This window comes from Phycodurus eques, chromosome 13 (assembly GCF_024500275.1).
Source record: "Phycodurus eques isolate BA_2022a chromosome 13, UOR_Pequ_1.1, whole genome shotgun sequence".
NCBI classification, from domain to species: domain Eukaryota; kingdom Metazoa; phylum Chordata; class Actinopteri; order Syngnathiformes; family Syngnathidae; genus Phycodurus; species Phycodurus eques.
The window spans coordinates 5,242,398-5,268,623 of NC_084537.1; the positions used below are offsets into that span (position 1 = coordinate 5,242,398).

General features: G+C 41.6%; 3 protein-coding genes across 3 annotated transcripts; 2 read left to right on the forward strand and 1 right to left on the reverse strand.

The window, feature by feature from the left end:
• Positions 1-1,642: 1,642 nt before the first annotated feature.
• Positions 1,643-7,461, reverse strand: LOC133411558 (cysteine/serine-rich nuclear protein 1-like). Its single transcript, XM_061694079.1, has 5 exons — positions 7,352-7,461; positions 5,950-6,120; positions 4,306-4,619; positions 3,924-4,226; positions 1,643-3,079 (listed from the first exon to the last, which is right to left on the reverse strand). Exons 2-5 carry the CDS (start codon positions 6,113-6,115, stop codon positions 2,123-2,125), a joined length of 1,740 nt encoding a protein of 579 aa, XP_061550063.1. The 5' UTR covers positions 6,116-6,120; positions 7,352-7,461; the 3' UTR covers positions 1,643-2,122.
• Positions 7,462-9,642: 2,181 nt separating this feature from the next.
• LOC133412033 (xin actin-binding repeat-containing protein 1-like) lies at positions 9,643-24,603 on the forward strand. The gene is given in 11 exon segments (XM_061695020.1): positions 9,643-9,732; positions 9,888-9,999; positions 11,278-11,425; positions 11,819-11,873; positions 12,309-12,557; positions 12,559-12,603; positions 13,591-13,669; positions 17,351-17,508; positions 17,790-17,831; positions 19,102-23,517; positions 23,948-24,603. Coding segments are annotated over 9 exon segments (5,172 nt in total). The 5' UTR covers positions 9,643-9,732; positions 9,888-9,999; positions 11,278-11,300; the 3' UTR covers positions 23,951-24,603.
• On the forward strand, positions 24,524-25,966 carry LOC133411697 (xin actin-binding repeat-containing protein 1-like; the record flags this gene model as incomplete). Its single annotated transcript, XM_061694349.1, has 1 exon — positions 24,524-25,966. A coding segment is annotated over one exon (1,269 nt), but the record flags the coding sequence as incomplete, so codon positions are not given.
• Positions 25,967-26,226: the final 260 nt, after the last annotated feature.

Consider the following 26,226-nt stretch of genomic DNA (forward strand, 5'->3'; position numbering starts at 1 on the left):
AAAACAGAATACAATCATTTGCAAATAATGTTCAACCTATATTTAATTGAATACATGACAAAGACAAGATATTTAATGTTCAAACCGATAAACTTTATTGTTTTTAGCGAATAATCATTACCTTAGAATTTTACGGCTGCAACACGTTCCCAAAAAGATGGGACAGGTGGCGAAAAAGACTGGGAAAGTTGAGGAATGCTCATCAAACACAGTTTGGAACATCCCACAGGTGAACAGGCTAATTGGGAACAGGTGGATGCCATGATTGGGTATAAAAGGAGCTTCCCTGAATTGCTCCGTCATTGAACAATGTTCCTCAACGTACAATTGCAAGGAATTTAGGGATTTCATCATCTACGGTCCATAATATCACCAAAAGGTTCAGAGAATCTGGAGAAATCCCCGCCTGAAAGCGACAAGGCCGAAAACCAACATTGAATGCCCGTGACCGTCGATCCCTCAGGCGGCACTGCATGAAAAACCGACATCAATGTGTAAAGGATATCACCACATGGGCTCAGGAACACTTCAGAAACCAATGTTAGTAAATACAGTTCGGCGCTACATCCGTAAGTGCAACTTGAAACTTTACTATGCAAAGCAAAAGCCATTTATCAACAACACCCAGAAACGCTGCCGGCTTCTCTGGGCCAGAGCTCATCTAAGATGGACCGATGCAAAGTGGAAAAGTGTTCTGTGGTCCGACGAGTCCACATTTCAAATTGTTTTTGGAAATTGTGGACGTTGTGTCCTCCGGGCCAAAGAGGAAAAGAACCATCCGGACTGTTCTGGACGCAAAGTTCAAAAGCCAGCATCTGTGATGGTATGGGGCTGTGTTAGTGCCAATGGCATGGGTAATATACGCATCTGTGAACGCAGCATTAATGCTAAAAGGTACGTACAGGTTTTGGAGAAACATATGCTGCCATCCAAGCAACGTCTTTTTCATGAACTTCCTTCCTTATTTCAGCAAGACAATGCCCAATCACATTCTAAAATTCTAAGTTAATGATTATTTGCTAAAAACAATCAAGTTGATCAGTTTGAACATTAAATATATTGTCTTTGTAGTGTATTTAATTAAATATAGGTCAAACATGATTTGCAAAACATTGTATTCGGTTTTTCTTTGTTTAACACAACGTCCCAACTTCATTGGAATTGGGGTTGTACATGCAGTAAAATTTGTGCTACTTTTTTCTGATCCCTCATGTCTATCCTCTCTGCCATTTCCCCCATATTTCTAACAGAACCTACTTTCCTGCTAACATTTGTTCACTCACAATGCTCTTGACAGATTCCTTTTATGGGAGCACAGTGGATTAGTGTTAAGCACATCTGCCTCACATCTGGAGTTTGCATGTACTCTTTGTGTTTGGGTTTCCTCCCAAAAACCCCAAAAATCTTTCTTAGGTTAATTGAACACTTTAAATTCCCTAAACAGTAGTGAGCAGTCCAGGGCACCCCACCACCCGCAAGCCTTATGAGGACAAACTCATTCATTGAATCTTAAATAACTTACTAAATGACCAATCTTGATTCCCGAGTAAACAAATATCTAATTATGTAATGTAATATAGTAAACACATTTGAGATCAGTGACTTCATGAATAAATAGTTCAATTTATTACTACAGTACATAAATATATTGGAAGGCATGTAAAGAACAATTCATTGCCAGTCATAAAAATGACAAACATAAAAGTAAACATTTTTCCATAGCTTTATATTAAGTGGGTTATCTGCTTATACTATGGCCAGTTACCATAACAATTAAAATAATTGGTTTCGATTTTGTGAGACAGATGCTCATGCCCCAAGTTGTTCATACATATGGCATACAAGCCATATATTTGGAATCCTATATATATATATATATATATATATATATATATATATATATAAGCAATGGTATAAAGGGAATGTAAACAACAAATCAAAGTTGCGATAAAGGTTAATGAAATAAAAATGTGGTGTAACAGGGTAAGAAGTGTATGGACCTCGCTGAAAGATTATAGTAGTAGATTAAAAAAATAATATCAGTCAAACCATAAGATCACATCTCTGTTAATCATTCTCAAACAACTTTTTGTCATGTCAAAAATGTTCAATATATTTCCTTTCAAAGCTGACGATGATCATAAGGCAGTTCTGGGTTCGGCTCAGTCAGACCAATCAGAGACTCCAGGAGACAGGTGCTTGATTCGCCCTGTGGCAAATAAACAGAGCTCATCAGCCGGAGGGGGTGAAAGTGTCTGTGCTTTTTGAACGAGCTGCGCAGTGGTCCGGAGGGATAGTCGCTGTCAAAAAACTCCAAGTCGGACTCTGAAGAGAGACTCGGGTCCATGTACCCGCTGGAGGGATGGTCCAGGGTAGGGGAGGGAGTGTTCGGAAAGCCTTCGAGGGAATCCTCAGCGTTAAACGGGTCTCTTGCTAGGTTTGCATTTTCATCGAGATAATCCGTCACCACGACTGTGGTTTTATGGTCTGTGAAGGTGTTTGCCGAAAGTGGTCCTATTCGGTCAGGGGTTGTGCTGTTAGAGTCACAACTGCTGCTGCCCATGGTCAGTGGTGCTGCCATAAGTCTCAGCTGGTGACACACGGAGTAGTTATTATTTTCAGAATCACAGATGCTGAGGGTACAAGGCGCTCGTCTGTGGTTGGCAGGAAGATGCCCTCCGTCGCAATCAGAAGAAGAGCTGGAGGATTCAGTCATGTCGCTACCGCAGCTGTTCTCTTCCACCACCGCTCGCTCCGGGAGGAAATTAAATGTAGGACTGGTGGGAATCGTAAGAGCAAGATCGCCTTCTTCCAAAGAAAAAACAAAAGGGCACATCTTGTATGGTTCATTCCTCACGTGACGAGTCTCACTCAGATCTTCCGACTCGACAAGGTCTTCTAAATGTAGCGGCTGGTCCCCTCGGCTCGTCGTTTCAGCTCCCGATCGCTGCTCTAAATCGAGTCGCATGATGGTGTGGATGTAATGAGTCTGCACACGCTTGGAGTCAAACTCGACGTGTCCCTCGGTGTTTCCGCAGCCGTCCTTTGTGCAGCCACATGGGAAGCTGAATCGGTCCACCTGAGGGTCAAAGAGATCACGCCCGCGGTGAACAGTGATCGTGACACCTATTATGTATCAAAATGTTTACCCAAAACTCAATCAGTCGTCTAACTCGGGGGACTAATACAGAACTATTTGGGTCATTTTCATATCATTTAAAATCAATAACAGTCAAGACATGGCCCACTGAATTTTATTTTTGAAAATCAATTCATTTTACCACCGCCGTTTGATCTGTCTAGAAGGACTGCCTTTCTTATGAATGCCTAACATTTTAAAATCATCAATAACTTGAAAATACGACTGGAAGGCTGTTTCAGCTACCATATAAAAATACATGTTCTTTCTGCTCAGCAGTGGTTTTCGAAAAGAACTCTGCTTGCTATATATATGCAGGCCATGTTTGCCCAGTGTCTTTCTTATGGTGGGGTCATGAACCCTGACCTTAAATGACGCAAGTGAGGCCTGCAGTTCTTTGGATGTTGTTGTGGGGTCTTTTGGGAGCTCTGGGATGGGGTCGTCGCTGCGCTCTTGGGATAATTTTGGTCGGCCGGCCACTCCTGGGAAGGTTAATCACTGTTCTATATCTTCGCCATTTTATTTTATTTTTTTATAATGGCTCTCACTGTCGTTTGCTGGAGTCCCAAATCTTTTGAAATGGCTTTATAACCTTTTCCACACTGATAGAGCTCACTTACTTTCTTTCTCATTTGTTCCTGAATTTCTTTAGATCTTGGGCATGATAAACCACAGTTATGTTTTAACAGGGGGGCGCAATCACTTTTTCCACACAGGGCCGTGTAGGTTTGGATTTTTTTCCCCTCCCTTATTAATAAAAAAAACATTTCAAGGTGGGTCTGACCTGACACCGGATGCCTGCCAAGCTGCAGGCACAGGTCTCGGGCTCACAGAAGCCCTGGCAGTCACATCCGCAAGCTTCCCTGGACAGACGCAGATCGTGAAGCTGCTTCTTCTCTTCCTTGTCAATGCGCTTCACCCCAGATGCCAGCAGGAGAGCCTGCCGCTGCCTGGATGAATACGGCTGCAGCGAGCCTCTACCGTCCAGCTCAGCATCACTCATGTGGACATCAGCGCCTTCAGATGGGAACTGTTCTACTGTGAGTTGACCTGCTTCATTTTGGCCAACAACCTGATTGGTGAGCAGCTATGATAAACACAGATTAGGTAAGAGGACATACAGGATACAAGGAGAACAAAATACTGGTGCAATGAAGTGCACTCACATTGTGTTTCAATGAGTCATATGTCTCCTCTCTTAGTCTGAGCTGGTGTCTCTGCCTACGGCGCCGCCTTTGCTCCGATGCGTGCTCTGCTACTGTGTACTTGTGAAGGGTGCTGTGCTGCCGCAGCATTCCCAGGGTGGCACCACCGTGACTGGGCACACTGGTGAAGCCCTGGCAGCGAGGGAAACAGAAAACCGCCACTTGGTCGAAGCGTACGCGGCACTGCCTCTTTACCAGCCTCGCCTTTTTCACTGTGGACCAGCCTGGGAGAGAGAAGAGGGGGTGAGATGGGAGGTGGGGGGAGGTTAACATGTGTTAATCTGCTTTTTAAAAGATGACTTTGTTATTGATGCATTAACAGCCCATGTTTAGATGTTTAGATAATCATTCAGTAATCGAGCATCAATTGAGCACATTATAATCACACAGCAACATTTTTCTTTCCAGCCAGCCTCAGATTATTCATACCTTGACCAAATTGTAGAATATAGTGAGTTTCTATTTTGGTCAATTGACATCTTTTAGCTGAAAATGAGATGTTAACAGATTATTTTTGCTGGAGTTTTAAAGCTATTTTTATTTAAATTTTTAGTTGTTTTACATTTTGACAAAAACCTCAATGTACATAATGATTCCTACTGATTTCTCAATACATTCATATCCATCCATCCATTTTCATTACTGCTTATCCTCACGCAGGTCGCGGGCTGCTGGAGTCTATCCCAGCTATCTTCTGCCGGGAGGCGGGGTACACCCCGAACCGGTCGCCAGCCAATCGCAGGGCACATAGAAACAAACAACCATTCGCACTCACATTCACACCTACGGGCAATTTAGAGTCTCCAATCAACCTACCGTGCATGTTTTTTGGGATGTGGAAGGAAAAATGTGCCCGGAAAAAACCCCACCCAGGCACGGGGACAACATTCAAATTCCACACAGGCGAGGTTTGAATTGATAGCAAATTCCTGCAAAAGTGTCTGGTGCTACTGAAAAAACAGCAGAGAGGGGAAGAAAATAAAACACCACATGATGGAAATCTTTATTCAGTGAAGGTAATGTGTCAGGTTACTGCTTTGTTTAACAGTTTGGTTTTCGGACCTTCACACATAACTGTGGATGAATTCTTGTCCCACCAGTCAGTAAACAAGTGAAGCCAGCTGACTAAACTAATCTCCGGCTGTGTGTCCGCATGTCTAAAAAAGCACACTCTGCACCGGGACTCAGTTGTGCGACTTCACCACCGCTTTTAAAAACAACAGGCACGCAATAGGTTGGCACAGCATCACGCTAACTGACCGATACATACAACAACAAAAAAAGACCACTTGCAACTCAGCCAATATTTTTTTAAAGGGAGACTTTATATATATATTAAATTCCATTCACAGCATCCTATTGCTCAAGCGAACGTCTTGATGTCAACGTTTCTCCCAACATGATCAAAAACAGCCCTGAGGTTAGCATGTTCATATGAGTAAGTCATAATAAGGGCTGCAGCGGCACGATAAGAGACACTCCTACAAAACATTAACGGGAAGTGGCCAGATAAGCGAGGGGCTCGCATTATTTGAAAGAGGAGGCTCGTCGACTTGGATACTCACGCGGTACGCCGGCGGGCGCAGGAGCTGGAAAGTCCGTGCATCTCAGAGGAGCCGCTCTCCCCGTCCGAGTCCCACCCTGAAGACGTGGGTGAAGAGTGTGGAGGAGAGGAGAAAGAAGAAGAAGAAGAATAGCTGGGGTTTTCCTCAACTGCCGCAAACTTTCGCTTCAGGACACCTGCCATTGTTTTAGCTCCGGTGGTTGACATACATTCTGCGTGAGAACAACATTGGGTTTAAAACATGGCGATTCCTCATGTTTTTGGTGAAGGCAGTGAGGAAACAGAATGGGAGTGGGCTGGGGGGTTAAGAAGCTGCTATTTTGGGGATGTGAATGTGCAAGGTTTATCCAAACATCGAGTGGGTTCAAAAAAAAAACCATCTGAGGGTCTTCCAAGGCGACTTGGTGAAAATAGAGCGCAATGGAATGCCAGTACTGTTAATTTTGAGACCGCTGTCACTGCTCATTAGACAAGCAGCGTGCAGAATTTGTCGACTTTTGGAAGGCACGCAGGCCATGCGTGATCTCTCAAGTAAGACCGTATGTGACTGATTTCAAGTGGTCATTCGAATGCAATTGTCATTTGAAACGTAGAGTGATAGAGAAGAAATGGGGAAAAAAAAAAAAAAATCTAATCAAATAATAAAATCTGACAAAATGTGATGACTGTTAACACGTGCCGACTGAGTCAGTGTGTGTGTGCGTGTGTGTCTGGCTCAATCAACAAATGTGCACTAAAACAAGAGGCGCCCTTCAGACAGTATCCAGATGCCACACTAGACGAATGTAATTCTAATGAGTTGTCGCCTCTTTCCAGCCATTTACCGTCACATTTACTGCATTTAGTACAGCATCTTCCGCGAGAAAGATGCGGCGCTCTCCACTGAGAGCACATCTATTATTTAGAGGCTCAAGCACAAGGAAGCTGGAGGGGGGCCCGCGCTTGTGCTGGTGTTGCTGAAGGTGTTTAGGAAAAGTGCAACAGTATGCATCAAATCCACTGTGTCACACTTGGGAGGAATATTGCGAGTTTTGACCGGAGGAGTCGTTCCCTGCTCCCCTATGATAACAGTCGTTATGCGGCTGACCCCTTGACCCCTTGACATGTCAGTTACAATGACAACACTGTTCTTGCTCTCTTTACGACACACGCATATAGATAGACGCGTTGCAAAGTGGCGCAAAAAGACTAATGTCACTCTGCGAGGCAAGGGAAAATGACAGCAGCATGTCACTTTCAATACTTTGCAGTTAGGCAACGACTGAAAATTCTACCGCACCAACTGTAGTATGATAGTGACGTAACAATTTCAAACACAACACGAAAAGTCAAAACCACATGCAGTTGTGTGTGTGTGTGTGTGTGTGTGTGTATATATATATATATATATATATATATATATATTTAAAATTTTGTATTTATTTATTTAAACACTTTACTCACCACGGCTTCGGGGGGAGCATAATAACGAAAAAGTGCGGATTTGTGGCAGTTGTGGCTCTCGCAGCCAGCGTGTGCGTGAAGCTAATGTTGCACTGGAGGAGCGTGAACGCCTCAGGGCTGCTGGCACCTCAAAGATGACATGTCACGGCAAGAGAACAACCCTCTTGTCCGTCTCCAAAGCGATCGTTGGCTCATTCTGTCGGTTAGTCTAAATGTGTAAATAAAAAGGTAACAACAATCAAATACGTTTTTTACTATGACTAAATCACACAGCAATTGTTTTGTTAAATATGCGGTAAATATATCACGTTACAAAATAGAACAAAATACCACCATTACACGTCATTTGTGTCCCAAATTACACACTTCACTGCCACTCGCCGTCGTGACAAACGAAACCAAGTGTTGTTGGCGGGATCCATCTTGCTGCACAAGTCGAGCTCGTGATTAGAGTCGCTCCTCTTTGATTCCTTTCCTCTTGTGTCAGCAGCGACGTAACGGGAGATAAATCAGCTTCAAACCTCCAGCTGGTGATGATTATATCACTTGTACTTTTTTGATAACTTCTCGCAGCGTTTGACACTTACAAGCTAATCCAATATTCTCAGTAACATGTAAAATGAATAATCATAATAATAATAATAATACAACAATTTAATTTTAAGAAGTCGAGGATTCACACACATCTTGCAGTCCTACATCACAGCAAATAATAAGTACAAAGACAAAAGACGCTTATATTAAATTTACTTTTTAGAAATTAAACCTCTGTCTTTTCTTCTTCTTTTTTTAACACTACACTATTGCATTTTGATGTTGGTCATGATGTTGGTACTTGGTGAGCTAAGAATTTTATGAGGTGGTGGTTGGTGTAGAAAAAAAAGAGTTAAAGAGCCACCGTATTTGTTTGCACATTTTTGGTGTTTAATGCACTTGTCTTTTCTGTGTCAAATACAACAGTTTCTTTTATTGACTGACATCACTGCGACTTCCCTTTCGATTTGGGCCAACAACATTTATTTGGGGCACCATTGACTTCTGTTTCCTTCTCATCGAAAGCATCAGCCATCACTCAGACCGAAAGCAAGTCAAGCCGCAGCCCGGAGGTGTAAAGTAGGTCACGTAGTTTGGGATCTTATCTGTTACTGTACGTGTAACAGAAAAGCAGCTGTGTGGCTGCATTTGACACCCCCCCCCCCTTTTTTTTTTTAATTTATTTTTTATTTTTTTTTCACATTGTCAGATAGACATGTGAATGGTGAATGGTGGTGGCCTCCCATGTGAATATAAAAAGTGTACACAAATACACACTGGGAAATATGTGTGTGCGTGTGCACGTGAGTATCAGCTCAGCAGTGAGAGCTTGCGTTTTCTTGGAATTCCAGCCCGCTGTTGTGCTGTCACGTGTGCTTCCATGTGAGTGTTGGCAGAAGCAAGCAGCAGGAAGGAGGACTTGACCTACTCTGCTCTCGGCTGTTCACATCAGGACTGACTGGAGCCGAGCTGGTGTAATTGTCCCCCCCCCCTCTGCTTCTTATGCTTATGTTACAAGTTAGTTGCCTATATGTATGAAGTTATAATAATCATTATTATAATTATGATATTTGATTATTATTGTTGTTGTTGTTATTATCATGTTATTATTTTCTATGCTACTACAACTGCAACTTTCTAAGGATCGAATGAAGTGAATGAAGAACAGATTCACGATGGACTAAAAGCGTGAAAGAAGGAATTTCTCTGGCGCCATCTGCTGGCGACAGTATGATAACGTTTGAAGGGTTGAAGGTTTGGAAGGAAATGGCAAAATGAATGCAAAAAAAAAAAGAATTACAGCACTCTTGACATTTTAAATGTTTACTGAGCAAGATTAAAGAAGAAGGGGCAAGGCCATATGAATTACAATATGTACACATACTTTGCTCATTTAAGTGAATAAAGCAAATAATGTTTCTGTAGGGCCCAATGTATGTGTTGTTACTTTCTGGGCACTTGAAAATTGAAATGGTGGCAGGTGTCCGTGGACTCCCACATATTATTTTTATGATTATTCTATTATACTTTACTGCATCGTTTCATCTTTTCTTGACCATGAGGTATGCAACACATGAACTGTGAGTATGGAGAATTCAACACAACATTAACATCTATTTAGGCAGACGGGGAATGTTACTGCGCCAGGCGGCTAATCGGAACTCCGGCTGCGGTCGTAAAATAACTACGGTAAGTATGTGGACTGCAGGGAAAAATGCTGTCACTTTTTTTTTCTTTTTTTTTTTGCGATACAGTAACAGAACAGCTGTGCCAGGAATTTCGACACTGAGGCAGCTGTCCAAGTGCACACAAGTCTCTGGTTTGCTCTCCATGATCATGTAGCCACGGTAAATCACATACATGATATAGATACACTCATTTGTAAATAAAGCTGTTTGTTTTCTGCTTTGCTTTGGTTGTTTGCTACATAGGACTGCCATAGAGATTTATTGGGTGAGTGTTTTGATGACAGATGTCATATCCGTATTACTGGAATCACAAGGTTTTGGAGGACTTTGGACAAAAGAAGGTGTCACTGTCCTGTGAGAGATGTTGCTGAAGCACAAGTCTGCTGCAAAGACGCCCGTGCACATGTGACTTCACCTGCTCTGTAGGTATGTGGTTCAACACTTTTTCTATATATTGGAAAGCATAACCTTATTACTATTAATGCTGCGAGTTGGGCTGTCTGGGAATTTTCTGCTCTGACCCCACAGAGCGCGCGTTTTACTATTAATATTAAAACAATATTTATATTCAGAATAATTTCTATGAATGTAGAATATTCAACGACCCCTTGGAACACTTTTCTTTGTTGTAATACAGCAATAATGACACACTTTTACATCGAAATGCAATTCGGGATTTCGAGGACACCATAAACATTCACAGAGTCATATGATTGTCAGTGTGACTGCCTGTTATATAATAATTAACCTCAGCTACTTGCTTAGAGTCGAACACAATTATCATCAACAGTGCATAGAAGACATCAGTCATTTCACAGATACAACAAAGGATAAAGCCAACGGAAAAGGTGTAGGGTGAAGCCACAGCTTATTACGCCGATGCTCTTCTTTACAAAATCAAAAACATACTTCAACAAAGAAAGGAAAAAAAAAAAGAAAAAGAAAAATCAAGGCACCAACACAAATTTCAACATCAGGCAACATTTCACTTCGAAAGAGTGATATTAAATTTAAAAAAAGGGCTTCAAAAAACAAACAGTCAAGCTAACGCCAAGGTTGCCATATTTGTACAATTTATTTTATTTATACCCGATTCATGTAATTTTCTAGTACTTTAGTTTAAAAAACTATTTTTCAAAAAAGCGTGTGTGAACCACACACTTTCTGAACTTTAGAATAGGGTAAATATTGGTTTTACATGCATTGCCCCATATCTCAACACCGAAAGTCGTATATGGAAGTAATAGAAAGCAATAAAGTGTAAATTATGATTTCCTATTCAGGACATCCTTGTATTTTACAGCGGATAGCTACAGTTTTTGCCTTTTTTGTTTCTACATTGCCTATATGTGGCTTCCATCAACGATCACCCCAAGAAATGTATTATTGTACGCTCTTTCTTTTTTAATGGAATGCACTGTGATTTTAACCTCTTTTATTTTTTGGTGCCAAAAGTTATAAACTTTGCTTTGTTTAAATTTAGCGATAATTCTTTGATATCAAACCGGTTTTTCAATGAAATTAGTCCATTTTCAACAGCAGTCATAAGCTGTTCCGGGGTTCGCCTGAGCAGTACAGAGTTGTATCATCAGAAACTTCAGTGACATTGCAGATATCCTTGATATTTAATATGAACAATTTATGGCCTAATATAGACCCTTGGGGAACGCCATCAGTGACCTTTAATAGTGTGGATTTTTCTAGCTGCTGTTAGAGGTGCACATGTGATGGAGACGTTCGGCCTGAGGAGGACACAGTCTCTGAGGAGCTTCTCCTGGGTTCAGGAGAGGTCATGGGACATGCCAGCTCCCACCCGTTGGGACAGAAAATCTGTGTCGCAGCTGGTGCATCAGTAAGTCCTGCAATGTGCATAGCTGCGCAGTACCACCCTCTACACGTTAAATACTGACAAATAACTTTGTTTTAGTATGTGTTCCAACGGCTTCAGAACAATATACTGTATTAGTTATTTTTTCTCTTCCGCACAATTTGTCAGCTGATTCATTTTATGGAGCTTTGTGTTTTACATACTGTATCAGAGTGATGCAGCAAGATTGAACCAGAAACCAAACAAAGTTGCAGGCAGATACGCAACTTAGATAGCATCTTTTTGTTTGAACCCACCCATTTGTCATGTTATGAAAATACATTTCTCCTTTTTGGCCATGATGTTGCGAACTGAAATCCACAATTTCCAATCATAAGATTTCACATTAAAAGTGTGGCAATCTTCTTTTTTCCTCAGTTACCAAAGCTGTGGTGACCTAAGGAGTCCAGAAAAAGTGACACATAAATTTCAGGTAGAACAAGATGTAATAATACAGTCATGCTAACTTACACATGTTCCCCATATTCGCCTATTGACAAATTCTTTTTTGGAACCCATCCTCTGTTATTTGTTTGAAAATCCTCCCATATGTTTTTTTTTTAATTTATTTTTTTTGTGTGCTCAGGCTAAGGTCCTGTAAAAGTATTGCTTTAGTGCCATCTTGTGGCTTCTTGGCACCAAGGAACTACTGTATGTTGAAGTAAGGGGAGGAGCTTCATTGAAACAAGCCACAGCCCTGTTTAATAGAAAAGTACCATTTTGGGGGGCGTCAATTACCCCCAGATTTTGGCTATTCGGGGCAGGGCGCGGTCCCTATCCCCCGCGAATAGTGGGGGAACACTGTATATTATTAAGGCAATTTGAACAAACAAAAAAAAAACCTTACCTCAAATGCATAATCTTTCAGACGTCCGACAGATTTTCGCGAGAAGAATGGAGAGGACCAGATAACAGAGACAGCATGGCCTTAGGGGGCTCTTTAAGAACCATAAAATTGTCAAGAAGTCGCTCCATGGACTTTCTCCCTCAAAGGGAGACCTCAGGTACCAGAGCTCTATGTGCGCTGTTCGAGTCCAAGGCCAAGCTGGAGGAGAACTCCAGCTCCACCGCCCGCCTCAATTCGGCAGTGTCTGCAAGAAATGTCAAGAGGGAAGGCAGACCGCCCCCTGCAGGACTGGAGAAGTCATGACACACGCTTTCAGGTGTGTTAAGTTCTGTACATTTGCGCAACATTGAATCAGATACTGCATCTGCCTCACAGTTCCGCGGACCCGGGTTTGAATGCGAGCGCGAATGGTTGTTTGTTTATATGTGCCCTACGACTGGCTGGCGACCAGTTCAGGGCGTACCCCGCCTCTCGCCTGCAGATAGCTGGGATAGAATGGCAGCCAGGCTTCTGTCAGAATGGATTCTGTCATGGATTATTATTATTATTAGATTTAAAAGGAGAAAGAATGCATCTAGGACAATCAAATGGACAAAAGAATAAAAAAGAATAGGTTGCAATCACAAACGTATGACAAGAGAAGAAACATTCATACTGTAAATCGGTTCTTCAAAAAAAAAAAAAAAAGTGTAAACATTCTGACTGACCTCATATGTGACAAAAATAGTGACAAAATGCTTGAAACATTTCTCAGAACTTTAGTTCTGCACTACTGCAAACCACAAGCACAATAATAACAAACACACTGTTAAATGTACAACACTAAATAACACAATCAAGCTGTATTATTATCTTTGTAAAAGCAACATTTTGAATTTGAATCTCATTAGATGTTGCAAGTTTACCGAACTGTCTGGTGTCTGTTTTTGTTTTAACTACCAAAAAAAAAAAAAAAAAAAAGCATCTTGTTTTTTTTTTTTTAGGGTGTGCCCCGCAATAACAAATTACACAAATTACCGTACACAAAATACAATACAGAGGACAAATAAGACAGAACACAACTAAAATAAGATTTTTGGATTATTTATTAGTGGTACAAAGTTAAATTATAAATGAGTACTGGCAACAGTTAAATTTAAACGCAGTATTGACGATGTATTGGTAAGTTCACTCACTTTTCACACAGTTTACTGTATGTTTAGTTTTTAAATGACAGTTATCGCAGCGGTAACAGTATAAATCTGTATAACGGACAAGAAAGTGAATGAACGTGTGCTTCATGTTGTTCATGTTATTATTTTAGCGGGTGACCCAGTGGGAGGGAGGAAGGACCACAAATGGCCTCCCGCAGTCTCGCAGCAAAGTTTCCAGATACTCAAATGGTGAGGTGTGGTGCTCAAGTTCATGTTTATAGTCATAGAAATATGTAAGGGAACTCGTCGGCCTGTTTCCAAAAACACGGGCTGCCCGCCAGCACGCAGGCAGTATGGAATGTTCTATATTCAAGTACCGTGTAGTAGTGGAGAAATCCGCCTCAAGGTCTGTAAAAAGTGCGTGTCACCATTGGCCGAGCAGTCTTCTGTTGCCCTTGGCATGACTCAACTAAAAAAAGATGATGATGTAGCGCTGTAAATGCATAACTATGCGTATGGCGCACCCGCTTAAGATAGGAGTGACGCTAGCGCTGATGGATTATGACGCAGACCTTGGGCCTGTGTGACCAGACCATTTCTGTGCACTGTTGGGGTTTTGAACCCCTGTGTCAAGACAAAGACAATGATTTGTCTGTGGATGACAATATAAACCCCAACATACTAAACTTGTGAAGTGATACAACACCAAATTGTTATTATTGATCCATTTTATCACAAGAGTACCAATGTTTTATATATATATATATATATATATATATATATATATATATATATATATATATATATATATATATATATATATATATATATATATATATATATATATATATATATAGATAGATAGATAGATATTGCCCACAACAAGCCACCCACTGACACATCTAGGGACCTTTATAGGGGATGACAAAGTATTGGTGGGAATGGGAGATTGAGGGGTGCCCCAGTCCTTCAGTGACTAATGGAGGTGATTGACTCTGTTGAGTTGCAACCGGCAGCCACCCGCCCAAAATAGACGCTCTTAGGTGGGAGGTGGGGGGGGGGGGGGGGGCGTGGGTGGGGGCGACAGCTCTGATAAAAATCAGCTGTCAGGGGCCGAGGCCAGTGGAGTACCGCAGAGAGGAGTCAACCTTTATCACACATCACCGAGGCATCGGGAGTGAGACACAGCAGAAGTGCCGAAGGAGAACGATCATTGGATAAAAGTTTTGTGAGTATCCGAGCTTTCATTTTATCACTATTATTTATGACATGGTAAGAAGAGTGGCCTTCTATTGCACTGCACATCTTACTGGCGAGTAATTGGAATTGTAGAGAAGAGAAGCAAACGATTCGAAACACCTCGCAGTACGATATAGTCACCGTAATCACATGAGTGAATCAAATAATTCTGCATTTCTGCAATTCTCGTAATTCTGGCGCGTGCGCGTTAACATTTGTTGGTCGAAGTCCCAATCACTTCCACATAATATTGGTTAAGAAAACTCATTTTTCTGGCTTTTTGTCCCTGTATGCAAGTTTGGACCCGCTGATGCCAAGCAAAGCTACGCAGCAAAGCTTCTGCACAACAACAGCGACCAGAATTTGCCTTAAATACGAACTTTCAGTGACTTTCATTTGTCTTGGGGATGCCGTAAAAGCTCGAAGAATCCTTCGCTGACAATCTGTATGTAAATACCGCAACGCGACACTACCATTTATTAATGAACGGTAATCACCGTGAAATAACCCGTGGTCAGCTATTTGACTTCCGCGGGCTTTATGCCAACCGAGACACCGCGTGACCATTTGGTGACAACACAGCGAGCGCTCCCATTGACTCTCGGAATGTGCAGGTGAAGCTAATTTTGTGAGCGCAAAAAAAAAAAAAAAAAAACAAAAAAAAAACTCTGGAAGAACAACTGCTGATTCAACTCCTATGCTAAAATTAAAGTAGAAATGTACAGACTCTGAAATGCACTGCATTTAAGTATAAAAACGGAAAGTAAAATACATATGTATTTTTTTTTACAGTCAATTATATACAACACCTGTTTTTTTTACTTGGCACAAAAACAACAAACACTTCTCTGCAAATAAAATAGTTTCCCTCTTATTAATTTACATACATACTTAACTGTCGTTAAAGGACTAGCTAGCTAGCCATCAAAACGTGCTCCCATAGCTATGCTAACGTCGTGAAGTGAGAAACAAATTCCACCTGTGCTTTTTCAGATTGGACGGAGATTTTTATTTTATTTTATTTATTTATTTATTTTTTCCCAAATCGCTGGTTTTTGGGCCGGCAACGAGATAACACATTCGCCCCAAATCCTTCTTGTAGCCGACAACATCAAACAATTTACTGAAATAAGGCTACCCATGGAGAATATCTTGCTTCTCCGAATGCGTTGCCGTCATCGTTAATGCTCTTCTTCCATGTCACAGCTTTGCTTGTTTTAATTTTTTTTTTTTAAATGATTACGCCTATTTTGATAAAGTGACAAATAGAAAGTACAGATGTTTTCAAATGGGGGGGGGCGGGGGGGGGGGAATACAAGAAACAATCTGTCAGAAAATTCATAGGAAAGAAGTATTTGTTTACTCCGTTAGTTCGCATACTTCTCAGTTGCATTGCTGGTGTAACACGATGGCGGTGTTATAGGTGTCACAACGTCGGCCTCCTGGCAAAGCGGTTTTCCTTCCAGTCTGCGAATGTGGAAACAATCGCCAACAGCTGATGTTTCGGAAGGCGGCTCCCAAATGAGAATGCCAAGCACATTTCAGCATCATATGTACAGCTGTTGGAGGAGCACAACACCCTCACGTTACTGCACCGCTAATAGCTCTTCCTCATCCCTTGACAAGTGAACCCGATCCAAGACACGTCTGAAGAAATGGCTTTGACCTCAATGTGTACGGTCCAAATCCGCAAGTAAATCGAGAAACTATTTGCTGTACGCGACCTTTTGATTCGCGATGACTTCATTTTACAAATGTGCGTTCCGTCGGTCTGTAATTGAGGTATGTATAATTACACAAGGGACCAAGTTGACCTCTCAGCTACACTCGGTGCCTCATTCTGTCTGCTCACCCATCTATGAAAATGTTTTAAATCCGGACTAGTGAAAGGCGCCAGCTTGCTGCTCAGGCCTTTTGTCCTGCTCGGGCTTACTGTGCGAAAAGAGGAGGTGTGTCCAAATGTGGCCATGACTTACAGCTGGAACGCTACAATTCGTAGCATGAGCTGTTGACCTCACACATATTGTCCGCTTCCCAACTATATTTACACGTACGAATCTGAATTTGAATACCCTATCTACGCAAGTGTTGCAGTGAAATCCAGCCTCAGGTTATGAGTAGGATCCATTTCATGCTTTTCATGAGGTCAGTTGGCGGCATTCTTTCTGGTCAGGCGTTGATGGTTCGATGGCTCGGAGCTCACATGAACAATGTGCAAACAATCTGTGTCACTCCAGCTGAGCTAGCAGTTGCTGTTGTTGTTCCCCCCCTTCTTGGGCGTCAGTCGAAATGCTCAATGCTGTCAGGCAACACGCGTGGGGCCTTTTTTTGGTCGTGTCAGTTGGTACAAACATGAAAATCCTCAGAAGTCTGCGTTGCATTCAGTCTGTCTGATACTCCAAGTTGCTTCAAGCCTCAATGCTCGTGCTCACCTCTCAGGGAGGGCTGGCTCAAATCTTTCCATTGATTGTGTGGAACAACAGGAAACTGATTCGATTAGATTCCACTCAAGGTCCCGTTAAATACATGCACATCACCATAAATGCACAGTGTTTGATACAGTCATTGCTGCTACCAGGCACATTCGGATTTGCTTATTTTCTGAGCGTGGTGAAAACTCCAATACTCATAACTATTCATGAGCGTTTTCCTCATTCGTTCGTTTTTGTATTTTTTTTATTATTTTTGCAGATGACAAATATAGTACATTGACATCACCGGCCAAGAGGGGCATCCTAACAACAGAAGCCAGCAACTGGATATCGACTTGCTCCTCTGTCAGAGACAGGTCGGCTCTCTATCTGTCAAGAGCAACGACCGTTGACCTCGTTGGTGGTTCAACGCAAGCAGTAAGTTCCTGAAATGCCTCTCATTCCTGACCACACACTCTGGGCCCATGGGATTCAATAGGAAGTGAACACTCTTATCTTTCAAATGGAGCTGTTCAACATTTGAATATGTCTGTTGTCTCATCCACATCTCTTCGAGCAAACATGTTCTAATAGAAATGAAGGGATCCGATTTATTTTAGCACTGCATTATACAACGGCGTTGGTTACATTTCAGTGTGCCTCATAATAATAATTGTGTATTAACATCAAATCTAAACTACGTTTCTGTTACTCAACAGGGATTGATTGGTACTTCAGGGACAAGAATTAAAAGCAGCAAGGTAATTCATGACTGCCTTTTTGTTTGCTTTTGAATGTGTGTAGTATACTTTATGTGACCCTGTGTTTGCTTGACTACAGACACACTTCATTTTAAATTTAACACATGCATAGTATAAACAAAAATACTACCAATAATTGAGATTTACTTATTTTTTAATATAAATCTAGGGGCGACACGGTGACCGACTGGTTAGCACATCTGCTTCACAGTTCTGAGGACCCGGGTTCAAATCCGGCATTGCCAGTGTGGCGTTTGCATGTTGGCACGGGGAAACCCTCACTCGGGTGATTTGCAAATCATGGTATTCTGTTTTTATTTATGTTTAACTCATCGCCCCAACTGCATTGGAATTGGGGTTGTATAAACAAACAACCATTCACACTCACATTCACACCTACGGGCAATTTATTAGAGTCTTCAGTCAGCCTACCATGCATGTTTTTGGGATGTGGGAAGAGACCAGAGCACCACGCCGACACGAGGACAACATGCACACTCCACACAGGCAAGGTCGGATTTGAACCCGGGTCCTCAGAACTGTGAGGCAGATGTGCTAACGTGGCACCCAAAATGATAAACCAAACTACAAATACAAGCTCGTTTTCAATATATACAGGTGAAATGAAATTTTTTTGTAATTTATTTTTAATTTTGTATTTTTACTATTGTAATAATATTTTATTTTTTTGTAATAAACATTTGAATTGATTTACATAAGCATCCTTGAGTACTTTACGACAATTATACAACTACATTTAAGATCTCCACATGATGACTGCATAGAAAATGATTAATGGTCTTTTGTAGACAAAGTTATTGAATAGATAACTATATAAGCGATATGTGACATGATGCCCTGATCAATGTAAAGTGAGATGATACTATTAACAGGTAGTTCACAGTGATAAACATACAGGTACACTCCTCTAAAAAAAAAGTTGGGGATATACATTTCAGAATGAACTTAAAATATTCTATCCTAAAAAATGTCCCTAACATTTTGTGAGTAGTGCAGAGAGTCAGCGAAGGGGAAAAAAGAATTTGAAGAACACATGCTCCACTAACAGCTGTGTGTAGTGTTTTCCTTAACCTTGGTGTGACGAGGATGGTTTGCAGTGACAAACATCAAGTGAGCATACAGAAAGGTAATGTATGACTTGACTCACATACTAATTGCATGCCTATTTAAACATATGCATGTAGTCTAATATTCGTTCTCCTGAATGAGGACTGACATTATTGCATGTTCTTTTTTTTTTCATTTAAAGATGGCTGAGACAGCCAGGAAAGTCACAGTTTTGCAATCATCTCATGATGAAGACGATCTTCCTCTGCCTCCTCCTCCTCCTCCTCCTGTGCCTGCAAGGCCCCTTGACTATGAAGGGTCCTCAGCATTAAGTAGCCTCCCGGTGCCTCCGCCGAAAGAAACCTTTTCCACATACTACCAGCAAAGGCAGAAGAGTGAACTGAAGAGGCTCTTTAAACACATCCACCCAGACATCAGACATCTCGGCGATGCTGTGGATGATGACATAATGAAAGCAGTGCAAACAGAGGACACTGAGGCAGCAGATGCAGCATATCAGGGTGAAGTACAGTCAATGAGGTGGATCTTTGAAAACTGGAATCTGGATAGTATTGGGGATCCTCATGCCACCAGGAAGATGCTGGATGAGGAGAACTTAACAGGTGGAAATGTCAGAAGCACCTCCTCCATGTTTGAGCACTGTGATAGCAGACAGCTAATTAGAGAGGGACTTGCTCAAAGGCAGACCTCAGTCATGGGGGATGTGAGAACATCCACCTGGCTGTTTGAAACCCAGCCCTTGGATTCCCTTAACAAAAAAGACGATGAAGAATTGGTTGAAGCTGTGTTGAAAGAGCCCATCCAGTCAGGAGATGTGAGTGGGACACGTCTGCTCTTTGAGACCAAACCACTAAGTGACTTTGGACGTTGTGACTCCATAGAGGACAATAACTTCTTGAAACTGATGTCTGAGCTCCAGGAACAAAAAGGAGATGTCCAAAAGACTGTGAAACTCTTCCAGGCAGAACCTAGCTGTGCCATTAGAGACAAAAATGGCAATGTTCATACAGTCAAATCCATCTGCAGGGAAGAGATCAACAATGGCAACACAGGCAGCGCTCGTTGGTTATTCGAAACCCAACCTTTGAATCTGATTAACAAGGAAAGTGATGGTGTGAAAATAATTCGGGGTATATCTCTGGAAGAGGGAAACAGAGGTGGAGTGGACAGAAAGAGGTGGATGTTTGAAACACAGTCTTTTGAAGCAATACAAGAGATTGCGGGAATGGACAAGATCAAGCGTACATTGGCTGACTGCACAAAAGAGGCTGATGTCACCAACAAGACAAAGCTCTTTGAGATGCAGCCACTAGCAACACCAAGAGGAAATATCCAAGAAAAGACATTGGAAAGTAATACAATAATTGGAGGTGATGTCAAGACGTCTCTATGGCTATTTGAAACTCAACCCATGGAGACTCTAAATGATAGCTATGAAGTTGGGTGTTTGAAGAAAATTACCATTTCAGCTGATGAGCAAGGAGCAATAACAGACAAAAAAAATATATTTGAGAGCCAGGGCACTGAAAAGAGTTCCTCTGTAAAACGACAAGTGATTGAAAGGGGTGCTGTTATGGGATTCAAGCATCTTTTTGAAACAATTCCTCTCAGTAAAATTGCTCATTGTAATGAGGAGAATAACAAATCAGGAAATCAAATGTCTGAGGATTCTCCTTTGTATGCTATAAAAGACAGCTCTGGAAATTTACACACGGTAACAACTGTCAGCCGTGAGGAATTCATCAAGGGGAAGGTCCAAAACTACAAGTGGGTGTTTGAGACCAAGCCTTTACACGAACTGGCAGAAGGAAAGACAAATGTTGAGGTAATCAAAGGTATCACAAGACAGGAGGACACAAGGGGGGATGTCAAGTTGGCAAAGTGGCTTTTTGAAACCCAGTCAATAGATGGAATTCATACCAAGTTCAACCAGATGGAGGCACACAGTTCTGCTGGAGGCAAGCCTTGTAAAGGTGATGTAAAGACATGCAAATGGTTATTTGAGACACAACCAATGGACATTTTGTATGACAAATCAGAGATCGTGAAAGATAAAGAGACCATTGACAATGCTAGTGATAAGTCGATCACGTGGCTTTTTGAGTCACAGCCATTAGACAGCATAAAAGATGGTGAGGAGTACAATTTAAACCTCTGTAACACGATACAGGATTCTGTAAAATCCGGGATAAGTGTTCAAACAGTCAAACATCTTTTTGAAACAGAGACCTTTGATCGCACAAGAAATGACCAGATCAACCAAGATTTAAGATGTGTTAGCCAAGTGAACTTTCAGTCAGGAGATGTCTCAAGAGTCAAAGAACTTTTTGAATCCCAGTCCCTTGAGGAAATCGGATCAGAAATGGTGACGACATGTGATGAACACGACAGTGGTGATCACATCCGGAAAGGATCTGTGCACAAATTCACTTGGTTGTTTGAGAACTGTCCCATGAACACTATCAACAAAGACAATGAAGATGCAAACATTCAGAGAGTTAGTGAGGCTGTGAGTGGTGATGTAAAGAACAAAAAGTTTATATTTGAAACCTCATCACTGGACAAAATCCATGAGCAACCTCTTGGACAGAAGTCAGTCAGTGTGGAACAGCTGGAGAATGATGTTGACGTGAAGTCCAGTACCATGATGTTTGAGTCCCTGCCACTGTATGCCATTAGGGACAAAGAGGGACAGTTCCATGAGGTGACAACTGTGAAAAAGGATGAAGTCTTGCGTGGTGACGTGAGAGGAGCAAGATGGATGTTTGAGACTAAGCCCCTCGAATCAATCAAGCCAGAAAATGAAGTTTATGTGATCCGAGCTGTCACTCAAGAGGATGTCGAGAAAGGAGATGTCAAATCAGCTAGATGGAAGTTTGAGACACAACCATTGGACGCCTTTACCAACAGAGAGGAACCTTCTATTAAGGTCACTGAAGACTTTGGGAGCTGTAATGTGCAGTTAAATAAAAAGATATTTGAATCTGATGACTCAAACAGTAAGTTTGTAAGAATGGTTAGTGTCACTGACGTTCAACGTGGTGATGTTAGGACCTCCACCTGGCTCTTTGAGAATCAAACAATTGACAGTCTCAGGGGAGAACCTCAAGAGCCTGGTCCAGTCAAAACAGTCCACAGAGAAGACAGCCAGAAAGGTGATGTGAAACGCTGCACTTGGCTGTTTGAATCACAGCCACTGGACAAAATCAAGGAGCCAGAAGAAATATTTTTCCAAGGTTCAGAGGAAATCATTCCAAAAGCTGACGTGAAGTGCACAACCTGGCTTTTTGAGACAACTCCACTGGACAAGATCACCCCCAGCAGTGTCACTGACACCATGTCATTATTAAGTGAATTGAATTTAGTTTTATCAAGTGGCATCGTAATAGAAACAAATGAAGGTCAAAATGTTACCATGGCAAAATTCACTCTGGGAAGCACTCATCAAGTCCAAATTCAGAAAGAAGAAGTCGTTGAGGGCAACCTCCGGAACATCATTTTACAGCTCTTACTCAAACCAAGCAACCCACAAGTTACTCTTCTTAGAGAAGTGGAAAAAGGAAACGTGACTACCACTGTAGTCCAACTTCCAGTCTACCAGTCATCTACGATTGATCGGGATCAAATAATAGAAAACATTGTTCAGATGATTGACGAAATACTTGCCCAAGGTAAGAACTTCAAGAAAGGAGTCCTAATGCAAGAAACTACCAGTGGACAAGCAGATATGTCTGTCTATTCACTTATCAGACACAGTGAAACTGATACTCAAAGTCATGTTATTGAAAGAGGGGATGTGAAGTCTGCCATTGGAAATCTGTTAGCCACCGACAGCAGTCCAAGAACAGCAACATGTAGAATTGATGAAAATGAGAAGGGGAATGTGAACTTATACAAAAGTTGCATTGAGAAAGGAGATCTGCACTACCTGAAAACTCTTCATTCTGAGTCATCAGAAGATGATGTTGATCACAACATTCTTGGCAAGGAGCAAACTGAAATTATACAGGGGGATGTCAGGGGGGCAAAAAGAAGTCTCTGCCAGCAAAAGGAAGCTGCGGAGCGATCTATTTCAGATGTTCTACCAGGGGATGTCAAGAACACCAAAAAGGTATTTTCATCAGAGTGCTCATTCATCGCTGAAAACTGCGTTCCGCGGGATGAAATAATTCCTGGGGATGTTTCAACAGCAAAGCAACAACTTGCAGCAAAGCAATCAGTCATGGTAGAAAAAGAGGAAATTGTGGCTGGAGACATTAAGGCATCAATGCAGTCATTAGAACGTGCAAAGCAACAGAGTATGAGTATAGAGCGGAAGAACATTAGACCTGGAACTATTTATGATATGGACTTGTCATCTAAGTGCCCTGAACCAGAAGGCAGTCAAGTACAAAATGAGACAATTATATCTGGAGATGTGAAGGCAGCTAAAAAGTCCCTGCAACTGGCCAAGCAGCAAAGCATGCATGTAGAGCGGGAGGTCATTGCTCCTGGAAAAATATACTGCCTGAATGTCTCTGCACAAGAAGGAAGCTCGACAGTGGTCACGCAATCGTCTTCGTCCTCCAGAAGCCAACAAATCAAGACTTGTCCAAAGGTCAGTGATACAGTCAAAGTTTTGGAAAAACATGTTTCCTTTGACACTTGCCAGCAGGGAGACATATCCCATAGTGCAGGTCTAATCAATTATAGCTCACCAGACCGCCCTTTTATAAGTTATGGTTGTAATGGTCTGACAACAGAAGATAAGCCAGGAGATGTTATTAAAGGAGATATAAAGTCAGCAATTAGATCTCTGCAGAGTGCAGCAATGGAGCAGAGGCTCCCAGATAAAGAAGACATTTTAAGAGGTAACGTCCACCTAGCATTGCAATCACTTGAGAAGTCTAGTGTAAATGTCTCCAAGGGAGACTTTAAATCAGCATTGATATACAGGAATTCAGGGAGAACTTGTTCAGAAAGGCGCAAACAGAGTGTTGTGGTGTCTAGCCCTCCATCTGACAGAACATTGTTTCCTTCAATTTCAGTAACGTGTGAAGGACAGCCATCGATCACAGCACAGAACTCAACATGCTACCCGGTAGAAAATGGAGGCTCAAAATCATCCAGTTCTGAAGTTGTAACTGCTCCACCGTGCCTGCTAAAGAGACCACAGAACCTGAAGCCAGCTTTGCCACCAAAGCCACAATGGACTAAACCAGCGGTCACAGATTATCCGAATATGTCACCTTCAAATATAAGCAATCCAGTGTCTCCTCAAAATGCTCACTATTACACACAACTTCCCACTGACACGTTCATTAAAGATGCAAGGCACACAACTGCACTGAGTGACGAAAAATCTAACTGCCAAGTGACAAAGTCCAATGCCACAGAATTGGAGATGGAGAGAAATTTCATACAGAAAATCAATGCAGCGGAGGAGATCCAAAAGTGCATGAAAGATTATAAGGACAATCCCAAGCATGAAATGAACTTGAGCTTGCAGGCTGTTTTAAATAACTTTGAGAGAACAGTCAAAGGGACCCTAAACAAAAAAGCCACAAGCCAAACAAATGTCATAAATGATAAAGGTGAGGTGAACAAACCAATGAAAAACACAACCACCGCTCAAAACTGTAGACCAAACCTCTCTCCACTTAACAAACAACTCTACAGGTGTGACGTGTCAGAGGCAAACAGTGTGGCGACTGCGTGCCAAACCACAAAAAAACCCCAATGAAAATGAGAATAAAGTGGTTTTAAGACAGAAGAAAGTCAGAGAGACAGAGACTCAGCGACGACAGAGGCTTTCTGTGCACATGGATGAGATCATGAAGGGAAATGTGAAGGCAGCCATGGAAATATTTGAAAATATGAGGAAGCGAGAGGAGCTAAAGGGAATCTTGTCTCAGGTGCGAGAGATAGAAGGAGAACCCAGCAATGTAGATGTTAGCTTATTAAACACATTTTGTCACAATGCCCCTGCCTGGATGGTCTCATCAAGTGAGAATTCAAAGAAAAGCAAAGTCGAGAGACAGGATGATGATCTAGAAAGTGTTTCTTCTGTTGAAACTGCATTTGAAGATTTGGAAAAGGCAAGCAAGGAAATAATAAAGCTGAAGGAACAAACTTTAGCAAAGCTCCTTGACATTGAGGAGGCCATTAAAAAGGCGTTGTACTCTGTCTCCAACCTGAAATCTGAGGCAGACATTGCAGGGTTGTCGGGACTTTTTGACGAATCCTTAAAATCAGAGCCACATGCTCAACCTGCCAACAATATCAGGAAAATCAGCATTGTGTCGAGCAAGGCCAAATCAGGTGAAGGCAAAGACACAAGAAATCACCCCAGTGACCCAAGTCCTCTCAAGCAAGAAGCAGCCAGGCAAGCAAACAAAGTCATTAGACAGTCATCTTCCCAGTCGTCACCATCATATATATCCATTCATTCAGCTGCCAGAAAGCCTGTTGAACAATCAAAGCCCACCATGTCGACATCCAAACCAGCACCAGAGAGGAATGGTCAAGGGGCTCCAACCCAAGACACTGTTCACAGCTCAGCAAAGCGCAAGGTCAGCGTGCTTGAGGTGCAAACAGTTCCAGAGGAACCTGCAGGAATAATTGGGACAAAGACTGTCAGTGAAACGTACAAAGAGACGGATGGCTTTGGCAATATTTTTCTTTCTTCTGTGACATCAACGTTTGTCACTGAACAGTCTGATGGCAAATCAGCTGCTGCGTTTGAGGTGGTCGGGGGGCCAAACACATACAAAGTCATGACATCCCCGTTACTGCAAAGATCTAGCCGCCCTTCTGAGGACAAGAAGCTGACTAGCACTAATGAGAAAGGGAAAGTGTTTGTATCATTTAGCCAACCGAAGGAAAAACAGTGAACAAACCAAATCTCTTTAAGGAATTCCATTTGTGTTATCAGGTTTTGTTAATCATTTTAAAAAATCCCATGTAATGATCAAGATGTTGATGTTTTTATTGAAGTAACTTTTGTCTTAGAGATTTTCTACTGTAACCACATAATATAAAATGTTTAATTATTTTAAATTAAGCAAAACGAGCTGATACTTTTAAGTTTTTTTTTTGTATAATGTTCAATAAATTACAGGTTAGAAAAGACTATTCTCAGTGTCTTATGATTTTCCGCAAAAGTGATGGGCATTCATGAGGTGTTTTTAAAATGTTAAAAAATATATATATATTTTTATGACAGAAAACAATACACAATGGTATGTTTATGCAATTGAAAAGTATTATTTATGTTGTCAGTAAATGCAGTATGAAAACAAAATCATTTTAGTTCAAAAAGCTCCTG

Bases quoted from the DNA above. Each gene is read 5' to 3' on its own strand.
- LOC133411558 (XM_061694079.1), bottom strand. From the start codon at position 6,115: ATGTCAACCACCGGAGCTAAAACAATGGCAGGTGTCCTGAAGCGAAAG. The intron at 4,620-5,949 runs TGCACGGACTTT...AAGCAGATTAAC, and splicing joins GGAGAGCGGCTCCTCTGAGA to ACATGTTAACCTCCCCCCAC. The intron at 4,227-4,305 runs GTGAGTGCACTT...TGTTTATCATAG, and splicing joins ATGACTCATTGAAACACAAT to CTGCTCACCAATCAGGTTGT.